This window comes from Malurus melanocephalus, unplaced genomic scaffold (assembly GCF_030028575.1).
Source record: "Malurus melanocephalus ecotype Western Australia unplaced genomic scaffold, MMel_1.1 scaffold_639, whole genome shotgun sequence".
Classification (NCBI taxonomy): Eukaryota; Metazoa; Chordata; class Aves; order Passeriformes; family Maluridae; genus Malurus; species Malurus melanocephalus.
In genome coordinates, this window is record NW_026623871.1 from 253,779 (window position 1) to 276,820 (window position 23,042).

The 23,042-nt window shown below is 48.0% G+C and overlaps 1 protein-coding gene across 9 annotated transcripts in view; it reads right to left on the minus strand.

Annotated features, from left to right (window-relative positions):
- Positions 1-23,042, minus strand: part of GTF2IRD1 (GTF2I repeat domain containing 1) — a 68,660-nt gene that overhangs the window by 39,624 nt on the left and 5,994 nt on the right. For 6 of the 9 annotated variants that reach the window (XM_057383553.1, XM_057383551.1, XM_057383546.1 and 3 more), the window contains exons 2-4: positions 6,465-6,593; positions 4,260-4,437; positions 1,262-1,408 (exon numbers count right to left, since the gene is read on the minus strand). In XM_057383553.1, coding sequence (XP_057239536.1) covers positions 1,262-1,408; positions 4,260-4,437; positions 6,465-6,593 — 454 coding nt within the window. Of the gene's footprint in view, positions 1-1,261; positions 1,409-4,259; positions 4,438-6,464; positions 6,594-16,662; positions 16,741-23,042 lie in introns of all 9 variants that reach the window. The other 3 variants (XM_057383554.1, XM_057383548.1, XM_057383547.1) reach the window with 2 other exon arrangements.

The window sequence follows — 23,042 nt, forward strand, 5'->3', positions numbered from 1 at the left end:
CATCATCCCTTYTTTCATTCTTGGGCCCAGCCTTTGGAAGGCAGCGATAGGATCTGATTGCCCCCATTAATGGGAATATTGACTCCAAGTCCTTTARGCTGCTTCAGAAAATTTCAGTGACTGTCTGTCCCAGGGGGAATGGATGCCATCTCCCTTTTCTGTCTGTGAGACCTGTGGAAGGTGATAGCGATAGCCAGCAGCAGCGTCTTCTGCATTTGAGCCCAGCACAATTGGTGGTAGCTCCCATTATGCCCCTTCTGTTGTGTGGGAATGCCCATTCCCAAATCACACACTCAAACAGGGGCAAAGTCTGCACTTTGCACTCAGGGAGACCCGCACAGCCCCACAGGGCTCTACTAGCCCTCCAATCTCAGATGGTGATGGGCAGTTGCAGCCAGGAAAGCCAAACACACAGGTCTGCAGCTGGGCCAGTCACAAGGCCTGACTTTCCCCAAAGCATCACACAGGATTAACACAACCTGCTGAGCACCACAGGGGAATACCGGGGCTCCATCTTCCCAAGCCAACATTGCTTTTCCTACCCTGACCAGCCTAGCTGTAGAGGTACTGCCAGGAGATGAGCCAGCAGCATGGCTGCTCCAKGGAGATTCCAGTGGATCCTTGTGAGCAAGAAGAGGGCGCTGCTGCTGCTCAAGTCACTGCAGATTGGGCCTGGAGGGAGCTCTGCAACCCACTGGGTTCCACAACAACAGCCATATGGTTATTTACATTTTAATTGCAGAAGCTTTCTTGCTGGGGATGATGCATGTGCTGGAACGGCATCACCTCTTCTCTTGAAGTTGGGGCTGCAGGGCCACCCACTAGAAAATCATCTGTTTTCCTTTTAAATAGACTTGCCAGGGAAAGGAGGAAGTGAATCTGCAGARCCCCAGCAGAGTGCTATGAAAGAGGTGCCATGGATTCAGTGGCAGGCGATAAAGGTGTGCTTGGAATTCACCTTCAGGGCATCGCAGAGGCTTCTCCAGTTCAGGGGAGACAAAGGATGCTTCAAACACCATAGGAATTTTTTTGGTTCAACTTGGGGCACTGTAAAGCTAAGAATCAGTGACCAAATCCCATCTCAATGCAGTGCTAAATCTATGCAGGAGCACATTCCACCCCATGCTACCCCTGCCAGGCACCTGCTCCCATGCCAAGGAGCTCGGATGGYGATGAACATCGCATCTGGTGGCAGTGCCAGGCAGCTCAGCGAGCCCCAGGGACATTCCACATCCCCAAAGGGAAGCATGAAGGTTCTTACTATAAAGCACATCAAACACTTCCTCTACCATCTTCCTGAGGAGGTACACGTCTGATCCCTGGTCCGGGGAGACCCTGAGCACCCTTCTYCTGCACTCCTTTGCTTTCTTCTGCACCTCCGCATCCTGCTCCTTCCTCTGCTGGATTCCTGCGAGGGGAGAGGAGAAAACAAGAGTCACTGTGGTGAGAAGGGGTGGTGCCTCTGTCTGAGCAGGCAGGTGCCCCAGGTCTCCCACCCACCTCAGGCCCCAGCTCAGATGAGATCACGCTGGGTTGATCCCAGCAGCTCCCAGCATGCAGGGAAAGGTACTGGCAATGGGCAGTGTGCCAGCAGCAGGGTCAGTCATCGTGTGCCTGCCCCCTCTTCCCTGGCTTTTCCCACTCAGCTGGCCTGAAACAGTCAGGACTAATTGTGTAGTCCATTTCTAGTCTCTGGTTTCAATCTCCATAGCCTTCAATCTCCCAGGAAAAGAAAATCTGCCTTTTTTGTAGGTTTTTTTACCCTTCAGCATCACATAGCTCAGTAATACCAGCTATTTCCTGCTAATTTCCCCCATTAAACCTCAAATAAAGCATATCTTCAGCACTGACTTCTTTACATCTCTAATGCACAGAAAATTAAACACTACAAATGCATTATTGCTGTTCTATCCACAGTGATTCACAAGGGATTTTTGGTGGCAAAGGACTAATTCCTTCATCATCCTCAACAGAMTCCTACTGGCAGTTGGCCCTGGAAGCTGTCTGGGTGCTCAAGAAGCAGCTCATAGGTCCTACTGTGGAAAAAGTCCTTGGCTGGGACATCATGGGGAAGGGGCCAAGAGCAACATGGAACACAAACAGAACTAGACATAAGAAAGTACACAGTCACCATGCCACMCCTGTAAAGCTCCACATGCCTCTCAAAGCATGGCAAAACAGGCCCTGGATAACATTTTTGGAGTATTTTCTCAAGGTGATGAAATGTGCCTGCATCTGTACCCTCTAACTACTGCCTCTCCCTCCTCCACTGACATTAATTCTGACCCCTGGGAATTCCCCCCATGCTGAAGCAGAGCTTCAGATAAAGGAGGATGCTCAAGTGAGGTCTGCATCCCAGAGAGATAAGAGGATGATTCTTCTTCTAAGTGATGTCTGCTTTAGATTAATTCAGATCTTTCTAAGAGGGCAGCAAGACTGTAAATTAGCGGCCCTTCCAGGGATACTTTCCACTGTGTGCCAGTTGTGAGAGCTTTATGGAGTGGAGTTGAGCCTGGGCCCAAACACTTCCAGACAGAGTTATCACCTTTCACTCTGTCTGCAGCATTAGCTGCTTTACCCAAATCCCATCCTYGAGATTTCTGTTTTCAACCAGACATGACTATTTCTTTTTGACAAAGGTATAAATGAAACCAAAAAGAGGGGAATCAGGATCTAGTGCCAGGTGCTTTGCCCCACCACAGTTGTAGGTCACCAACCAGGATATATCACAGATTCAGAGAACAGTTTGGGTTGAAATAGACCCATTCCACCCCGATGTCATGGGCAGGGACACCTTCCAYTAGACCAGGTTGTTGCAAGCCCTGTTCAACACAGCCTTGAACACTTCCAGGGATGGAACAGCCACAGCATCTCCAGGCAGTTTATCCCACTARCTCACAATGCTCAAAAGAATTGCCTCCTAACATCTAATCTAAGTATCTTCCCTTTTAGTTTAAAACCATTCTCCCTCATTCTATCATTATCAAAAAGTCACAACCCCTCTTTTTCACAAGCCTCCTTAGGTACTGGAAGGGGATCTCAGGATTCTTTGGACCCTTCTCCAGACTGAACAAGCTCTCTCTGCCTGAGGAAACCCAAGGGAGTTCCCTCCCTTTGGCCACCCCACTGCCATCTATATCTTGTGGGTGTTGGGCAGGGAAGGCAGAACTGCCCATGAATGTAGTAAACATCCCCCAAATACCTCCTGTCCTGCAGAATGCAATGGAGGATAACTAAYGGCATCTCTGTGTGAGTGGGATAGTGGAGTTGGCCAGCAGCTGCCCAGGGCAGCAGGCTGGGCAGAGCCATGGCAAAGAGCTGCTCCTGTAGAGCTATGCAATGAACAACCCAAGCACACAGTGATCTGGGCAGCTTCATAGCTCTGGTGCTGTCACCAGAACAAACCCTTCCTGAACAATCTCTCCAATGGATTGAGTACCTATATGGTCTCTGTCAACACCATGTGTATGCACACACAGCTGAGTCATTTCTCTCCACTGACACCCCACCATGAGCAGCCCATAGAACAGATCTGGGTCTGGTGTCCTCAGCACCACCAAAACCAGATCCCATTTTAGCTCCTGCATTAAGCGAGGAAAGCAGAAGCAAGCAGGCTGGGGATGGCACTGACCAAGAAACACAGGTCCCCATTCACAGAAAAGCTCCCACCCTCCCTTCAGCTCCCAGACTGTTTTTTGGAAACTGGCAGAGGCACAGAACTGGGATAGAGGGCTTGCCACACAGAGGTATCCTCAGATATTTGGTGAATCTGATCTGAGACTGGGGGAACAAAGCTCCTGCTCAAAGTATCATGTCACCACTATACATCACTCAAAAATGCAAGCAGCTCCACAAGCAACACTTTCAGCTACTAAATCCATTCCTGTTTTTCCAAAATCAGGAAAAAAGCCTTGGACCAAGAAAGTCCTGCTCCTGGGGGGATTACTAGGACAAACTATTTCCGCTAGGTTCTTGAAAAATCGTCAGCACTCTAACAGCACTGCCAGAGGCTAACAGTGCCAGGGCAGCAGAGCAGCCATCCAGCCCTGAGCCACCTCAGGGATGCTCTGAGAGAAGAGCCAGAGTATGCAGTGCCTTCCCTAGAAGGGGAGAGGGTCTGGCTGCAGTTCCCTCCCACTTTCTCCATCTCTTCAAACACCACTCAGCCCCGTGGACAGACAGACAGCACTGTGATGCCCTGAAATCACAACCCCTTCATGCACAGCGGGAGTGACAGATGGCACAACTGGAGCACCAACCTTGGCGTGGAAGATGGTGCTGGTGCAGATACTCACTGCAAAACTTCTGGAAGTCAGCCTGCAGCTCCTTGCGGGTGCTGAGGAAGACCCGTCCCTTTTCAGTGCCCACCACGAAGGCGCTCTCCTCATGGACGGCGATGCAGGCCACCTCTGCATTCAGCTTGGAGAGTGCCGAGCACTGTTGGAGGCACCAGGTCAGCACAGCACAGGATGGGGAGCAACCCTGCTTCCCACCCCTTGCCATTTCCCACTGGGAATTCTTTCTTCCCATCAAAAGATTCTTCCATCAAAAGCAGTGTTCTGATTTATGTCAGAATTCCATAGGTGTATGATATCCCCCCAAAAAATCAGTGACTTTACAGCTCTACAAAACATCCAGCTGAAAAACAAGAACTATTTACCCATCATTTTATTACACTTTTTCCTATCCTAAAAATAAATATTTTATTGCCTTACTTTAAAAGAAAACATTCTTGTAAAAAATTCTAACAAAAACCCCACACCARAACTGATACCAATTTGTATTTTTCYGCCAGCTCAAATGGAATAAGCAACACAGGAATCTTATTTCAGCTGCAGAACACTAATATGGTCAAAGTCTGGATTAGCTGAATGATTCTTCTTGTACAGTTATGCAAAACAATAAAGAGATGGAAAAATCTTCCTCCATAAATCCATTTTATGTAACATATGCTTCCTGCTCTACATAATGTACATATATATGCATTTTTATTAGTATTTTTAWTATTATAATAGTTATTCAATGCTGGCAGCCTGACTCATATTCCTAYAGTTACAGCACTGGTGCTGAGAAGATGCTATCCCCAGGTCACAATTTAAATGGGTAAAAAAGGGGGGATTTTCCCAGCAGCAGCCTTGGTTAGACACATCAACAACCCCAGAGGAGCTGGAGGATGCTTGCAGCCAGGGAGAGAGCAGGAGAGAAGAGGGGTTAAATGGACCAACTCCCCTGAGCTACCTCCAGCTCCCTGCACACACTTACAATGAGCTCCACTTGTGTGGGCTTAAATCAGCTTCTGTACTAGGTCATTTTACCTCCTGCTCACCTTCTTCAAGGAGGCATTGAATCAAATCCCACAAAACAGATACTTTTAAGAAACCTCCTTTCAAAACCCAGTTGCAAAGGCAAGCATTTTTCTCAAGAAGTCCAACTCAAAAAATAAACACAGAAACTAAGGCCTGTGAGATTTGGAAGAAGATCAATTCCAATCCCTAAGCCTTCCTGGTGACATGTACATGGCCCTGTAGTTCATTTACCAGGCACACAGGCAGCTAGGATACAGCAAGCACAGAGCCCAGCATTGGTGATGCACTGGCATAAAGGCTGAATTTCTGGGGCAGCCTGGCTCCCAGGCCCTGGTGGAAGCACCTAACGAGGACTGCATAATAATGTATATTCATTAGGAAGCCAAACTATGGTAACATAATTTGCTGTACAGGATGGCATGGATATAAATCATCAAAGCTGCTTGGGGTGCGTAAGCTCCGAACCTGCTCCTTAGTGGGATGGTGATGTCAAAGAGAAGGAAATTGGTATTAATGACAAAACCTCTACCTGCATGGAGAGGAAAACACATCCTAGATAAATGCATTACATATGACTTGACTTTAAAAAGAGAGAGCTTTTTAGCACATGTCATTGCATTTAGACATTTGTTAATACACATCTGCTTTCCCTTCTAGAGCACATTCACAGTTAAAAACAAGATTAGCTCTGGTCCACGAGACGTAATCCAGACAGTTATCTTGTTTATGTAAGCACAGCTGACTTAGGCAAGGTTTCCATCGGGAATTCTACGTCAAAAGATATGAAAGTTATTTTCTTTGTTCTCAGAGATAAAAAGCCATTGTTCTGCTGTTGTGTAAATGCTCACGGTAACATTGGTAAAACAGCAAGAAAAAAACAGACAATCACCCTACAGCCAGTTGATACCAACATAAATATTAATGGGGAAACAATACACATCTGAGATTAACTTGTGCTGACTTCATGATCCTTATGGCTGTGAGGGCAGGAAAGGGGATTTTTTTTTCCCAGCTACAGCAGCTCCCTGGGCTTTCCAGTAGCAGAGAGTGGAATGAGCTCACCAGGCATGCTGYGCCAGCCTTGCACCCAGACAGCCTTGGTAAATGGAGGCCAGAGGAGGGAGGGTAATGGGGACAGGGGTGACACTGGCCTCTTACCATGGAGTCTAAGGCAGACACTAAGCTGGTGATGATTTCGTCTCTGTGGGGAACAACCATATTCCATTGGTCAGCTCTGGAGGTGGTGAGAGTCCCATCTAAAGGCTTCCCTGCCAAGGCCATATTCACCTGAAAATAGAAAAAAAAACAAAAGAGCTATGTATCACTATTACTAGAAGAGCTGGAGTTGAGCATCACCACTGGAGTAGCCCCAGTACCACTGTGTGCTATGGAAGCAATGCTGGTACAGCTACACAGGGGAAACTGAGGCACAGAGAGAGGCCATAGCAGCCTGAATCCCACARTCCCCATGAGTTCACTGCTAAAGGCAGATAATTGCACACTCTGTTGAACTGTAATCAAACTCTGGAGCTGATGCTGTGTGCCCCAGCAGTGGCCAGATCATCTCTGCCTTTGGAGCTCACCTTTGAGGAGATGCCACCACTGCACAGGGTGCACTGCATGGTAGGACACCCCGGATGTCCAGCCTGCAGCCCTGCAAGCCAGAGGAGGTGGCACTGAGATGGACACGAAGAATTCCTGTGCCCAAGCTCTGACTGCAGCTGTGAGCAGGGAATGATGGCTTTGTCCCCACTGTGCTCACCGTCCTTGTGCCTCCTGCTCTAAACCCCCTGGGCAAGAGGAAAGCCTGGTACYCAAAAGTGTCCCTGAAACATGTCCAAGCCACAAGGTGCTCTGCTCTCACCCCAAGGGAGAGATGCTGCTGATGGCAAGGGATTCCCTCATCAAAACACCCTACTCTGCAATACCTGGTGACAGGGTGAACAGGATGAGGTGGCGTGCAGGGACTACACATCTGAGAAGAGGCTCAGCCCTAGAATCTCCATCCCTCACAGCCAAATGGGGAAAAATGCCGAGACCCAGCTACAAGTGCAGCAGCAGCACCAGGTTTCTGTGCCTCAGTGTTCACATCTCATCATGACTCACAGTAATGCCAATGCAGCARGAAAACTGAGGCAAGGTTAAAACACCCTGCTTAAAACACCCTGTTCCCATGCTGGRACACCCACACCCACAGCATCACCCTCAGCACCCAAAACCCTGCCACCTATCACCCTTCCATCTGGAGGGCAGTGTCACAYCACTCAGCTTTAATCCTGAGAATAAAGGGTAGCAAATTAGCTCAGGAGCCACTTGAACCAGATCATAAATCATGTGCTCGCAAATGGATAAAAGAGGYTGGAGAATCCCTAACAAGGCTGGACTGGCAGAAGGAGGGGAATATGAATGAAGCTGCCTGCACATAACTCAATTAACTCAATTTGCCACTCAGTTGATAACCACAGCTGCCCAGACCCACTGAAAACACGGATAAAAGGCAACAGCAAATCTCCAAATTCACCTGCCTGCCCTTAGTTTGCACCTGTGACCAAGAAGAAGGTATTTGAATGCAAAGCAAGGCTGTGTTGCCCCATGAAACTAGGGAATTCAGAGATTTTGGTAGATTTTGGCCCAAAATAGCAAGTTCCCCCACACTGGTGTCTCTGAAGGTGCCTGAGCACACACATGTTATCAAAGAATCACAGAATGGTTTGGGATGAAAGAGACCTTAAAGATCATATCGTTCCAATCCCCTGCCATGGGCAGGGACACTTTCCACTAGATCAAGATGTTTCAAGCCCCATCCAGCCTGGCCTTGAGCACTTCCAGGATGGGGCAGCCACAGCTTCTCTGGGAAAACTTCTATGAGGGTCTGCAACAGGCTAATGAAGAGGGGAGACAAATCCAATTAAACAATAGTGACTGAATTTCAGGAACTGCTCTGGATGAGCCCTCCAGGCTTTTTCCCCATGTTGTGAGCTCTTCAAAGCAGCCAAGCAGCACTGGAGCTCCACTGGCATCTGCAGATGGCAGAGCCTGAACCTCAGCCACACTACCAGTCACCCAGACAAATACTTTTCCACCCATCTGACACTTTCTGACAAAGCTGATGGACATCTCCAGGATGATCTTGGGGAGAATGAACATGGCTTAACTAGGCATCAGCTTGGAAAATAAAGCAGGAAACTGAACATATGGTCCTGCAGTTGGGCACAGACCCCAGGTGTCCCCATGCTGGGGACAGGTCTCTGTCAGGCACCTCCAGCTTTAAAATCATAAGAAGCTGCCTCAACACCAGGAAGCAATCTGCCGTGCTCCAGCCCTGCAGTTTGTGCATGCATGGATGGATAGACAGACAGACAAGAGCCCATTTCATCTGCAAGTTCCCAAGCAGCTTCCTGAGCACAGCTCTGCAGGAGTAGGGAACTTGAGATTTCCAATTTTCCTGGATGCTTTAATGAGAGGTACCTTGYTGCAGTTGGCAGGAAGCAGTGAGGTGCTGGTGGTGCTGATGCTGGRTACCAAGCTGAGCTGGGGACCAACCATTGCCTTGCTCCAGGGAGCATCACTCTCTTCCTAAATCCCCCCCCAGCTCTTGCTTAGAAAACAGCCTTACTTTGATGCCCATACATGTTTCTGAGTGTTCTATTTATTATTAAATATGTCTGCTATGACATGGCCATTGTTACCTTCTGACAGCATTTTGGAGAGCCAATCCCTGCCTTGGTGGGGCTGGTTGCAGCCCCTTGGGGAGCTCTGGCTGCACCAATCTGCACAGACACAGCCTCCCACAGCTTCTATCTTGGCTGCAAAAAGCACGATCTGGCTGCAGAGGGGAACCAGTGGGAAAGACAAGGATAACATCAATGGTAAATGGGGCAGGGTCCCTGTGTCCCCTTCCTATCCTGCACATCAGGACAAAAATAATCCCTCTCCCCTGGATGATTGCTTAGTAAGTAAAATCACCCAACAAGAAAAAAACCAAAAACATAACAAAAATATGACCTAAGTAATACAATGGGATTTTAAGGGATGGGGGGGACAATATTCCAGTAAAGTTTTTAATAATTTATAGTCACAAAGATCAGTGACAGTGGATTTAGAAAAGGGTGGAATAAAAGGAAGGGGAAAAAACATCACTAGCAAGTGCTAGGCTTATTTAAATCACATTAAGACCTAGGGCTTGAAGTTGTTTCTCTAATTAAAGGGAAAGTATTCTTAAGGAAAACTGGGATAAACCATTCTTACAGCAGTTTGGGCTGGCCACAGGGAGCAAAGTGGGTAGGATGGGTGCAGAGTGGCCTGCCCTGCTTCCTGTCCTACTGAAATCCTTCCMTGGGACACCACCAAAAGGTTGATATCACCTTCTGCAGGGGTCCCGCTCCAGGTACAGCCCCATCACAACTCTGCACACAGAGTCACAACCCCAGGAACAAAGGCTGGCTTAGGGACTCATGGCATGGGGCCACAGCAAACATTTGCAGATTGTTTTTACATTTTTTGGAGTTTTGTAAAAAAAGTTATCAAATTTTATTATTTTTTAATTATTTCTTGTCCACGAAGTAATCTTGGGGGGACAGATTGCTGTGCAACAGCCAGCACAGGATCTCATCTCCTGCTTGGCTCTTATGACATCTCCGGTGAAAATCCTGTGAAAGATTAGAAACTTGGCCCCAGGGAAGTTTCACTCATGTGATCACCTGAGCTGCAGCAAAGGAAAACCAGGCACACTGAGAGTCATGRACTCCTGTGGAATGGGCCAGGGGCACCCCCAGTCCCGTGCCTACAGGAAGCACATCCCCTCACCACTCCCTCAAACATTTCCATAGGGCAGCATCTCACCAAGATAAACATCCTCCAGCCATGCACCCCATATCACCATTTCCAAAGCCTATGGAGCTAACAAAACAGCAAAAAATAACCCCACCAGAAAGCCAGTGACAAATCCTCCAAAGGAAATTTCCAGCCAGAAAACTGTTATTATASCCCTCGAATTATAAATAAGTCCGATTAGCAGTTGTAGAGGGGGTTCATGTGATCCAGCAACTCACACAGTATGCCCCTGGCCCATGCAAACACTGAACTTGCARGGTGCTCCTGGTGTTCAGAATGAGACAGTTTCATCTCCCTTCTTTCTTACCTTTTCAAGTCTTACAGTGATTTTCAATCCCACGTCACAGCCAGAAGCAATAACATTTATTAAGCTGAGCTGGTTTTTACACACTGCCAGCGTCCTTGTAACAGACACCTCCATCCTCCTCCTGCCCCTCACCTTACTGTGCATGAAAGYTGTATGTAACACAAATGTCCAAAATCTCATTCCTCAAGGGAAGCTGAACATTGCAAGTCCAGGACTTGCAAATCTGGACTGAATTACTGGCTCTCCCCATACTTTCACTCCTCAGGGCCATCCTTGCCAGMAAAAAAAAAAAAGGCAAGGCAATAACCCCTTTTTTGGGAATTACCCAGGGCCAAACTCAGTGCAGAGTRGAAGGTGCTGTGAGATGGGAACAACTAAATGCCCAGGAAGGAYGAACCATATCCCACAACTGCCGCTTGTTACACAGATTTCTACCCYAGCGGGTTTTTACTACCAATATTAAATTATAGAATCATGGCATGGTTTGGTTTGTAAGGRACCTTAAAAGTCCATCACATTCCAATCTCCAGCCATGCGCAGAGAAACTTTCTGCCAGACCAGATGCTCAAAGCCCTGTCCAAACTGGCCTAGAACATATTGGGTTTAAACAAATTTGTTTTTTCCTGTTGGTCAACCGTGTCTTACAAATATAACTGTCAATTTCCCACCATGTGAAGCATCTTTTATACCGAGACCCTGGGAACAACATCAGACCTGAAAACCATCTCAGGGCAAAGCATTCTCAGTCTGGTGCCCCAACCCAAACCCATTGSTGGATTTCATGGATTCCAGCTCAGCCTTTAAGCTACCAATTACATTCAAGGGTGTCAAGTTGAAGAGCACTGGCTCAGACCCAGCACCAGCAAGGGAGAAGCAAAAAGCTAGGGAACATGACAGAGAGCCCTCAAGAGACACTGCCACTGCTGCCTATGGAGATCCTAACATCACCATGAAAATTCCCCCATGCATGCCCAGGCAGAATGTTTATAAAGCCTCCAGTAGTGTGAACCAGTTCCTTATTCAGGGAGCTAAACAGGATTTAAAATTAATGAGAGCTTTGACTATTCAGCACACTGGGGTTAAAAAACAGGGGAAAAAAAACAAGGAAAAAAAGAGGAAAGAAAAATTTGACCATTGCATTGGTCCTGCTTGCAGCTCCACACAATAGCGGCAGGAAATTATCTGCTTTTTCATTTTCCAGGAAAATTCTACCTGCTGCCYCACAGTGGTTCTTATGAGGTGGTAGGAGGCCCAGTTCCAGTAAAATAAAAAGAAAATATGTATCTATATCAATATCAAWGAAATACAGTTATATATATAAATATATATATAATTTTTTTTAAAGTAGGTCTTCAGATGGATTACAGGCCCTTTACCCTCCTGGGCAGTGGAGGGCAGCCTGGAGGTATATTAGAGCAGAGGAAAGCACAGCTGGGGGTGAAAGACTTTTGAAGGTACTTGAGCTTTTTGGCCACCTGAAATGTTTGATGAGCCACGGAAAGTTGGGCTCCACATTCAGCCCAACAGGACCAAGGTAGCAGGACCAGTGCCCTCAAGCCCAACTGCTGGGAGGACACTACCAGTCCATGAACATAATGATGAGATGACAATGATTTTATCTGTAATTGCCTGTTACTCCATGAGGGCTTATTTTAAGGAATTTTTAAAGCTTACACTGGCTCTGGAAAATACTGAAGCAATTAGCCCTGGTTATCATTAAACATGTTTTAAAATCAAWCAGGAGTCATSCTGATTGGAGCCAGAGGGAGAAATAATGCCCTTCGGTAATACCAGGACAGCATCCCTGCCCCAAGTGAGGGGCCCATCCCTTGGACATCACTTTGGGGCAGGACCCATGCTAAGGRTTATCTCACCAGTGAGGAAGGGGCAATGACTCAGAGGGTATTTCCCTGTCCCACTCCATCCCAGGGATTTTGGAGGTCCCTTTTTTGCAGACAGCTGTGATCAGCCAGGTGCCTGGTGAGCTGAAGTCATTTGAGCAAAAAGCCCTGGAAACCAGACCAGACACAGCAAGGGCAAAAGCCAGGATAACGGACCAGGCTTGAATTTCCATTTGTGTTTTTTTTCTAACTGYTGAAGCAAACACCAGTACGAGTGGAGCAGACGTGACCAAAGCCATCTTGGACACAGGAGCACTGTGACATGGCCCCATGCTTGCCAAATAGCTGTCCCTGGGTTTTTTGCYGCAGCAGTGGAGATTTCTGCTCTGCATGGGCAATTTGCTTTAACCCACCCATCCTACACAACTAAACCCTAATCCCTTACACCTAATTCAGTGCCAGACTTCAGCCTCTTTGGCCACATCATCTCCATCTCAAGCCATGCATCTCATCTCATGCCTATGCCAGGATGATTTACTGMATCCCTAACAGGTGGTTGGTGAGCTGCACCATTAGCATCAATGTCAGTGGTACAGCAGATAACTCTGGTCCAGGGCACTCACAAAATGCCCAGAAATACGCTCAAATGTCTAAACACCCTAAAAAGCTCTAATCCATGCTCTGTATGTGTGTGCCCCTGCAGCACAGCCCTTCTGGGAAAAGCAGGGAGCTCCAGGTTTTGAGGGACCATGCTGCTGATATCCCTGGTGAGAAGCAACTGCTGAGGACACCCCCTAAAAATGGGTGTCGGTGCACCCCAGTCCCAAACCAGGTCCAACTGCTGCCCCATGACTGCTGCCACATGTCTCAACAAATCCATAAATTCCCTTTTGTTTTGCTACTTTTAAAGCTGGTATCTTCTTCCAAAGACTGAGCTGCAGAGCTGAGGGGCAAATAGCCTCTGGTGCAGTCTGGGCCACAGTGCTGCCAACGCAGTGAGGATGCAGGCATTACTTGTGTCTGTATCCCCTCTGTGCCAGTAGCGCTTATCTCACTGCCTCTGTTGGCTCTCCCAAACCCTCAATCTCCCCTTTCCAGCTCCTTCCATCTGRGGAGTACAGTGCAGAGCAAGCTCCCATGACCAAACGCCTCCTTCCCTGTTTTATTTTACCCATAAAACCTGCTGAAAAACCTCTTCAGGTACACACCGGCACCACAACATTCACCACAACACCGCCTTGACTCCACTTTCCTGGACAATCTGRCACCTGCTGTGGTTTAATCCCACTTATAAAAGAAGCAAAGAGGAAACTGGGGGTTCCCACAGAGAAAAGTGTCTGTCACAGGAATTTCGCTTTCTGTCTCCAACCAGGGCATTGCATTCTGCTGCCACCTTGATTTCCTTAAACCCAGCCTGGGTGGATACCTTTATATAATAAGAGTAAAACTATAGCAGGCTTCTGTCTAGTGCAAAGAGAGATACAAAAGGATCAAGTGCCCTTCAGAAGCTGTATCTCATCTCCCCCAGGATAAACACTTCCATGGCATGGCAGCTGCTGGGGGAACACTCTGCCTGCGGAGCTCCAGCAGCAYGGCTTGCAGTTCCAGACAAGTTTCCATGCTGCAATCTCATGGCAGGCAGAAGTTCTTGCTTCCAGCAACTGCATCTTCATTTATCAAAGACATTTGAATGMAAAACAAGGGGTAAAAAAGTGTTAATCAGAGAAGGGAGGGATGCTGCAAGCACCACGCATGGAAAGCTGTATTCTGCCCCAGCAGCACCACGTGAATGGTTGGGGTTTGTGAGGCCAGAAAGAGCTTCATGGTGGCTGGCAGGYGAGCAGAACCAACAGCCACGGGGAWCTGGGTGCCTGCATGGCTCCCAAAGCTGAGCTCCCTCCCARGGGGACGCYTAACCCCRAAACTCTGCCTGTGTCAGGGAGCTCAGCATCTCTTCCCCTACTAAAGCATGCTGCTTGGCAGTTCCTAGAAGGAGAGGTGCAGATCCGGCACCTCAAGCGCCAGGGCTCAGGTTGCATTTCCCAGAAGAAAGTGGCCAGGGGAAGCCAAAATTAGCAGGCTGCTAATTCCACCCCTTGGTATATCCCACTRGTCTGGTGGAAGGTGCCCCTRCCCRTGTCAGGGGGGTTGAACTAGATGACCTTGAASGTCCCTTTCAAACCACMCCATTCCATGATTCTATGACRATCCCTAGCCCCTGCACCACCATGACTACTGGTTATTGCAAGAAGATGCCAGCAATCCCTTGCTTAGTGAAATAATGAGGTGAAATGAACTCAGAAGCCATAGGACAACCTGCAAGGCAGGTCTCGGGGTTGCAGCAACCTGGGTCCCCAGCCCTGTACCCCCTTGTACTTGGGTCCCACCTCGCATGCCTGAGTGGGTGCTGGAGCAGGAGGAAGGCAGGCAGACTTTGTTACTTGCCTCTGGTTTGGCAGTGCCTACACTAACACTGGGGTTATTTAAAGCCCAGTTTTAACGGCATTCAGCTAGTGGTTGCGTGATCAGGATAAAAAATCGCAATCCTAATTCCTGGCCCCCGGTGCCTATGGCAACTGGTATCCGTCTCCTTGGAAACTAATCTCGTGGTATTTGAACAATGTACCAAGGGCCTTTAATCTCCCAAAGACTGTAAATCTTTATTCTAGCCTGTTCTCCCCCTACCCCAAGAGCCAATATAAAAAGTCTGTTGTTTTCCATGAAGTCACTAAGAGCCTAACTTGAATTTTATATTACACAGACACATGCTTTTTTTTTTCCTTTTTAAATTTTTTTTTCTCCCTGCTAAATTAAAGAAAAACCCCATACATATGATGCCCCTGATGTTGCAGCCCTGACCTCATACCCTGATGGCACCTGGGGTGGGGTTGCTTTCTCTGAACAATGCTTGATGCCCTATCCTGGCTGTTGCCTCAATTGGCATGTCCACCTTGTCCATCTAACTGGACTCTGCTCCAGATATAACTACTATTACTATTATTATTATTATTATTATTATTATTATTATTATTATTATTATTATTATTATTATTACGCAAAAGGCTACTCAAACTGCAAATATACAAAAACCTAGCAGCACCAACTTATTGCTAGGGACAATGAGTCCACAAGGGCTGAGCAGGGGATGCTCCACCCCAGACCCCCAAATGCTGTTGGGCACCTTGTCTTGCTCCTCAACACTCAAACATAATGCTTTCTTCTTTTACAAAACTGTTGTTGATGGCAACAGTCCCTTCCCAGCTCCCAGACACTGCTCATCACCCACCTCCTGCTCTGCACAGGCAATTAGTTAGCTCTGCATAAGGTGGTCCCTGATAGAGAGATACCATGTAATCCCATCGTGTTTAATTTTATCTCTAATATTCTGGTTACTGGTGTTTCAGTACTGAATATTCTATGTGTTACAGGATGGGTTATTTGCTAATCGAGGCTGGCTACATAAATAAATCCATTAAAAAATAAAATGGCTTATTAAAGGGATGAAGAAAGGTTCAAAGATGGGAGCATCCCATACCCTGAGCTTCCCACTCATGTCTGCTGTCTGCTYCATTCTCCCTTATTTTATTTTACGGGATGTTTCAAAAAGGTCCTGGGTCACCCTGACCCCACAGTGGGAGCACATGTGTGGAGAGCTAGTGCCACACTAGGGCTTCTTGTCACCCACAACCTTAATGTCTACCCAGAACTGGGCACCCTGCACAGGCAGATGACTCACACTGGCAATGGAGGAGTCTTGGGTGAAGCCGAGCATGCACCCACCCCGGTGTGACCCGTCAAGTGAGGCAGGCAGTGACAGTGCTGCCTGGGAGGAGTTGCCAGCCAGGATCCCCATTYGCTCCCCAGGCAGCCTCTGGCCATGACACCCGCCCCAGTCTGCTGTTTCCCATGCAAACCCTGCCAATAGTGCCGTACTATCAAGGCTCAGTATCACTGCTGCTGCCAGACCCAAACAACTGTGGGTGCCACGGCCCCACCAGTCCTAGGGAGGGACATCACCTTTCATGAYAAGGCAGCACATGGGAAGCCACTGGGGATGGCACTGGGGCTGCCCAGCATCCCAACTGGGGCAKCAACACTAAGTCCTGCTTTGCAGCTCAAGGGTCCCCACTGGCTGGTGGAGTCATGCCACCTCTGGCCAAGGTGTCCCCATCAGTGTGACCGTCCCTGTGGGAAGATTCTCCAGTGTCTAAAACACCTTGGGTGCACACCACAAGATTATGTCCCACCACATTCACAAGGGCTTGGCTTTTTTTAACACTGAGCCCTGACCACCATAAGCCTTGCTGTGCTGATGGCAGCTAGCCAGGGACAGGGACAGGGGACAGACCCACATCCAGGAACAGTGATTACATACCTGCTGGTCCCAACCCCCCAGCAATGTCACTGCCTCTCAAGGCTCTGAAGAACTGTGTGTACACATTGGTATCTTCACCTGGAAAGGACAGCACAGTGTCTTGAGGGGTTTGCTGTGGTGCTAGGGTCTCACCCGGTGCTCCCAGAGGAATTTGGGCTGCAGTGGGGTGGGGARTGTGGCAGCCCAGGGCAGATGCAGGGGGTGTGGCACTGATCACASTCCTGATTCAAAGGCTGCATGGGCTGGCCTCAGGGAGCCCTGTGAGGATGGCTCCAGGCTGGCCAGGATCYGGCCCGAAAACAAGCCAGGTCCTCTCCCACATGTCTCTGCTGGGAGTCACATCGGGACAAGGTGACCTAGCTGCTGATGCCTCCTCCTTCCCAGGACTTGTCATCACTCAGGCTAGAACATGGCAGCTTGGGACAGAACTTCCCTTCCCTGACACCTCAACCCACCCCAGAGCCCATGAGCCCCTTCTTTCCCAGGGAGAAACTGGCCCGGATCAGCCCCAGTTCCTATAACCCTTGTTTGCCAGGGGTCAGCTCAGCTCCCTGAACCTGCAGCCACCCAGCCCTGCCCTTGTCCTGCTCACACCGTTTCAGAAAGCATTAGACAGGAAAATCATTGGCAGAGGTGGCCCCCAACACCATGGGGTCAGCAGAGCCGGAGGTCTTGCAGAAACACATGTTCCCTCCTGCTAAATTCCAGCTTAATTCTCTTTTCCATTGTGTTATGAAATACATTATCTATTGAAACTAAGTCAACAGTTGTTTGCATTTACATGTAAACACAGTGAATATTAGGAGCAGGGCCAGGATTATATTTGCATCTGAAATGTTGCCTGCACTGCCCTCTCCCTGGCTCTTCTCCATTTCTGCAGCTAAAGACACAAGGATGAAGAAGATGGTGAAACCCAAGACAAGGGCAGCCCAAGAATCAAGAAACCCCTTGTTTTTCTCTATTTTTATTTTTCTGCAGCAGGAGAAAAAACATCCCTTTAAACCCCCAAACTGCATCAACACTCACACCCCTTCATCTTGGGGCCAASTCGAAACTGCTTCAAATTCCCAATGACACACATATCTTATCAGAGCTGCTTTGCATAATGCATAAATATTTATTTGCTTTTAATCCTGCAAAGCAAACCTGCCTCATGGCACGTTTCCCTTAATCGGCAGCTCTGGCGCCTGACAAAGCACAGAGGGAAGCAAGCGTCCCAAATTCAGAGCCTACTTTAGATGCAGGGGCAGGGAAATAAGCACCCAAGATCCAGTACCCACCACCCCTTGGGGTGCCCAGGGCAGGACTGGGGTGACAAAGCAACCATAAGGCACCCTGGTTCCTTGCCTTATGGCAAGGAAGGAYGAGCTTAGCTCAGGCACCTCATAAATAACAGAAAATAAATATATCTGCATCATGAAACCATGAGAGTGTGTGTGAGAGGCGGCTTGATACTGACTTAGCTCCTGGCTGGTGATGTTTCCAGGAGAGGTTATACTGGGGAGGGCGAGTCTGGACGCTCAATAAAAGAGATTTTGGGGGCTGAATAAAGGAAGAGCACTTTGTGGCAGGAAAGGCAGAGAGCATAYGGCTTATTTTGGGGGTTCACAGCTTATTTTTCGTACACAGGCTTGTTGAGTTGAAAAATGGGAACCCTCCCATGTGATCATCCATGAGGTGGATGTACCACCAGAGATCAGCTCAGCCTCTCCATCACCCCAATTCAGGACATTGCTGAGCACAGAACCATACCCCAAACCCTGTCAAGACTCATGCAGCCTCATATGCCACAAAACTTGTAGAAACTGATAAAAATGAATATTCAAACATCAAATCACCCCAACACCAAAACTCCCTAATCACCTCTCACTTCCGCCAGAAGCACAGAAAGCAGTGCATTTGCCCGCATCCATCCGCACTCCACAGTGATCACAGCATCTACATTTGGACCCACACACCTTGGGATTGTGAATTCATTTCTCAATCAGTTCCTCTTAAATGGGTGGGAAGGAATAAAGCAAGGAGTGCAGCAAGGGTGTGGATGCTGTGCCCAAGGAGCTGGCAAACACTCAGCACWGCTCTTCGTTCCACATGCAGCCAGAGCAGGTAAACACAGAACTACTTTATGGTGGGCAGGTAAATATTCAAATAGGGTTAATTTCAGCCACTCTACCTCATCTTCTGATAACCTGTCAACTCAGATAGAGCCCCAAAACCTGATTCAAAGCAAAATGCTGTTTTTCCCCAAGCACCTTAACCTGTACCCAAGGCCAGTGATTTGGGACTGGGAGGAGAAATCAGCCCAGCCATCCTGAAGAGGCTTTCCCCAGGAGCTGAGTGTGATCTTGCATCACTCCAGCATCTTCAAGGAGAGCTTTTACAGCTCCAAACCACAATCCCCCAGATATCAACACCTCCAAGGAGGGATACTGCTCCATCCCTGTGAACACCTCCCCCAGCTCCAAGATCCATTGCCTCACTACTGAGGGCACAAAGCACCCTAAAGAGACAGCCTGTATCTCTACAGCATCCTTCAAGATACTCCAAATACCAATGGCACTGCACACACTCAAAAMGAAAGCAAAATCAGTACTGCGAAGGAAAGTTCTAGTCTTAAACACCTGTCATAGCACCACTGGAGAAAGTGGGTTAGTAGAAGGGAGAGGACAGAAAACCCCTTGGCACACCCACAGAACATAGGGCTGAGAGGAATGGTATTTGCTGGAAGGCTTTCCATAGGTATCACAATGGCTTTCAGGCAGGGAGCACACAGTGGGGGTACAGACACAGCTCGGCACTCCCTGAGCCACATCCAGGCACAGTCTTAGGGAGAGGAGGAAGGAGAGTCCAAAGCAATGTGTCCTGGTTCTCAGACAAGCAATGTAGTATGCACCAGTGGCCATCGTTTTGGTTTTGGGGAGTGTGGAGCTACGGGAACATGTAGACAAGCCAGCCATCAGCCAGCACTAGGAATAAAGTCACACTCTCACTATTCTCCTCACCTGCAGCACCAATGGGAGACATTTCCCTTTCTGCTCTCCTAGTCTTGCACCTCCAAAGTGCCAGCTCAAGCTGCCAACAGGCACCAGCTCCCATGCCCCATTGGGGACAATGCCACAGCGAAGTCCACCCACCAGTCTGGGCATGGATGAGACCCCCATAATGCACAAAAGCCTCATTCTGCAGCATCCACAGCTGCAGCTCCCCATGGCAGAGGTAATTCCACATTATTTTGAATGATCATGTTTAAAATAATAAAGGATGCCTACGTGCTCAAGTGCATTGATAGCATCCCAGCACCAGCCCAGCAGTTAAAAATAGCCCTTTCCAGGAGCATACTGCCAGCCTTGACCACAGGTATCCCTGGCCCTGTGGGACACACATTCTTATACTCTGTCCACAGGCATCACAATGTCAGATYCACAGTGCACCCAAAGATCAGCAAGTGTTGAAATACACATCTTGCTTGCAGRAGGAAAAAAAAATTAATCAAAAGGAAAAAAAAACTATTTAAGGATCCTATGCTGCAAGAAGGAAGGGAGAAATAAATCAAGGTGGGGAGAAAATTTATTGAGGATCAAGCCCCAACCTGAGCAGCCGATTTTCAGAGAGCACTGAGATGAGGCGCAGAGGGGAGCCAAACATCTCCCTTGCCAGATGCAAAAGTAGAGGAAGCATTTGCATTACTGCAGTGGTGCTGGAGTTGTCTTTTTTTTATCATGGAGAGCTTTGTACAGGCAGCAATAGGGCTGGATTTCTGCAGGTATAATTTCCACAGAGATAAACACCTTGTTTTTCAACAAGCAGTGGCATTGTACATAAATTACAACAGAAAATGAGGGGAAACAAAAGAATTTTTCAAGAGAGCACATAATCTTCAGAGGGGTGGCACAGGGAAAGCTGGCAGGTGGCAGTGGGAARACAATGCCAGTGAGAAGTGGGACTGATCTCACACTCTTCCACCTTCCAACGGAATAAACCTTTAGACACGTGGTGGAAAAAAATAGTCCACGTAACCAATTAGTATTTGAGGGGTATGGATGGAGGTAGGGGGAATGGATGCAGCAGGATCCAGAAAGCAGCCATGGAAAGGGCACGGGTGGATGTTGGGTCCATCACAGAGCCAGGTCTTCACTMGGAGGAATCATATGGGAAGGGATGAGGCCACAACGGAGGTTGATCAGCTCATGACAGGGTCATGCTCATCTCTATTACATGACTTCTTTCTCCTCTCTCATTTTAAACAAACAAAAAAAAAACCCAACAAAACAGCCTGACACTAATTCTAACAGGTTGGATAAATGTTTAATATCCTGTTAAAGGTCACCACCCACTCACTTCTGCCTGTGGACCTGTAGTAAGAGCACTAGGGCACTCTGCTTGMGCCATGCTGCTTCACAGGGGTCCTGATGCCCAGCATGCCCCTTTCCCAGCCCAGCAGCTCCAAAGGAGCTGTGAGGTAGGGGTGGCAAGGGACTGGCACATGCAGTGAACCCCAGCTAACMCCCCACCTTTGATGGGAYAGGCTGCCCAGAGAAGCTGCAGATCCCTGGAWGTGTCCAAGGCTAGGCTGGATGAAGCTTAAAGCAACTTGGTTTGGTGGAAGGTGTCCCTGCCCACGRCAGGGKGCTGAACAAGATCTTTAATGTTCCTTCCAACCCAAGCTGTTCTATGGTTCCATGAKTCAAGATCTTAGATGAGCTTCATCTGGGGACATGGAGGTGGGGGGGACAAAAATACCAAACTCTAGCTCAGGGTAAAACGCTGTAATTTCACTTAAGAGGTTTCTAGGCACTTTTCCCCAGAAAGACAAGATGAAATTACAGCCCAGCAATTCCCCTAAAAGGAATCAGGGGATTCTGCAACTAAAGGGTGCAGAGTGATTTATTTCCAATGATCCTCTTCAAATGAAACAAATTGTTAACCTTGTCAGAAGGTGCATGCAGGCTTGGGGCACTGGTGCAGCTCYCTTCCCCCTGACACCTGCCTTTCCCAGGACAAAAACCTCCAACCCAAACCCCAACCAGGATGTTTAAGACCCAAACCACAAAGGCATTTTAAACAAGCACAGTTCCTCACATATTTTGCCGACTGAGTGCAATCGTTCATGCCAATGATTGCAAATTTGCACCCAAGGGGGTGTGGGGGGTCCCTACCGCCACCAGGATGGGGTTGTCCCATCGCTCGGGTGGGACAAGATAATGCTGTGGGATCCAGGGACCTGGTGGCATCTTGTGGTGTCCCCACAGCCCAGAGCATCCCCACACATCTGGGTCTCCACAGTTCAGCAACACAGCAGCCCAGTKTTTGGGAAATTTGCCAATGACCCTACCTTCAGCCCAATAGCCTCACTCCTGGTCCTCAARAGTTGGACAGGTTCAACAGCTCATATCCCAGCTGATTAAGAGGAAGTAAACCATAAGAAAAAGCCTTTTTCTCCATCCATACCAAACACTCATGTTTCTTCTAGGAYGCATCTGACACCAGCCAGCAGGAAGTAGCAGGGCAGCAGCAGTACCAGGCTGCTCCCACTGCTSCCTGCAGCAGCTCTTTAGCAGATGGTGGCTCCTAACATCATTATGTTTACTTAACGAGATTGCTTTATTGTAGCCCTCCAACAATAAAGCCAGAGCATCTAAAAGCAGTGGCCAACTCCTGGGCTTTGAAAATCCTGGTGCCAAATATATATATATATGTATATATATATATATATATATGTAATTTTAGATCTCTATATAAATCATGATTTTAGAGGTCATGGTTATACACGAATTATTTTTTGCCCATACTAAAACAGATGTGACTCACATGCAAGCAAAAAGATGTAAAATTCAATGCTTTAAATCCTTTTAAGTGYCGGGGTAGGGAGTTGCTGTAGCAATCTGGGTAATGCCACAGGCACACAGAGCTCAACTCCCAATCTACCTAGCCCAGGACGMCAGAGACAGCATTCCTCCTGGCAAGGACTGTCATTCCCTGTCTGCACAGCAAACAGGGTCCCAGCCTTCTAAATACTAATGCAATACAAATAATAAAAGATAATTCCCACATATTTAATCATTACCAGGGCTCTGGGAAGAAATTATAATCAAGCCCTTACTAATTAGAGAGACATAATCCTGCCTTTCCTCCAGGTTTTTCCATCCCTATCTCTTACCCTGCAGTGAAACAAGCAGAAATCTAGCCCAATGGGGAGGAGTGTAGCTTTGGTGGAAGCCTCAGACCCCAAAGCACAGCCCCAGTGGACACAGCCACTCCTGCCTGTGCCAAGGGAGACATGCCAAAATACCCATCCCACTGGACTCAGTATCCACSCTACCATGAATGCAACCCATCTTCTATTGCTTCTCTTGAGAAAGTCCAAGCAGCAGCATCTGTCA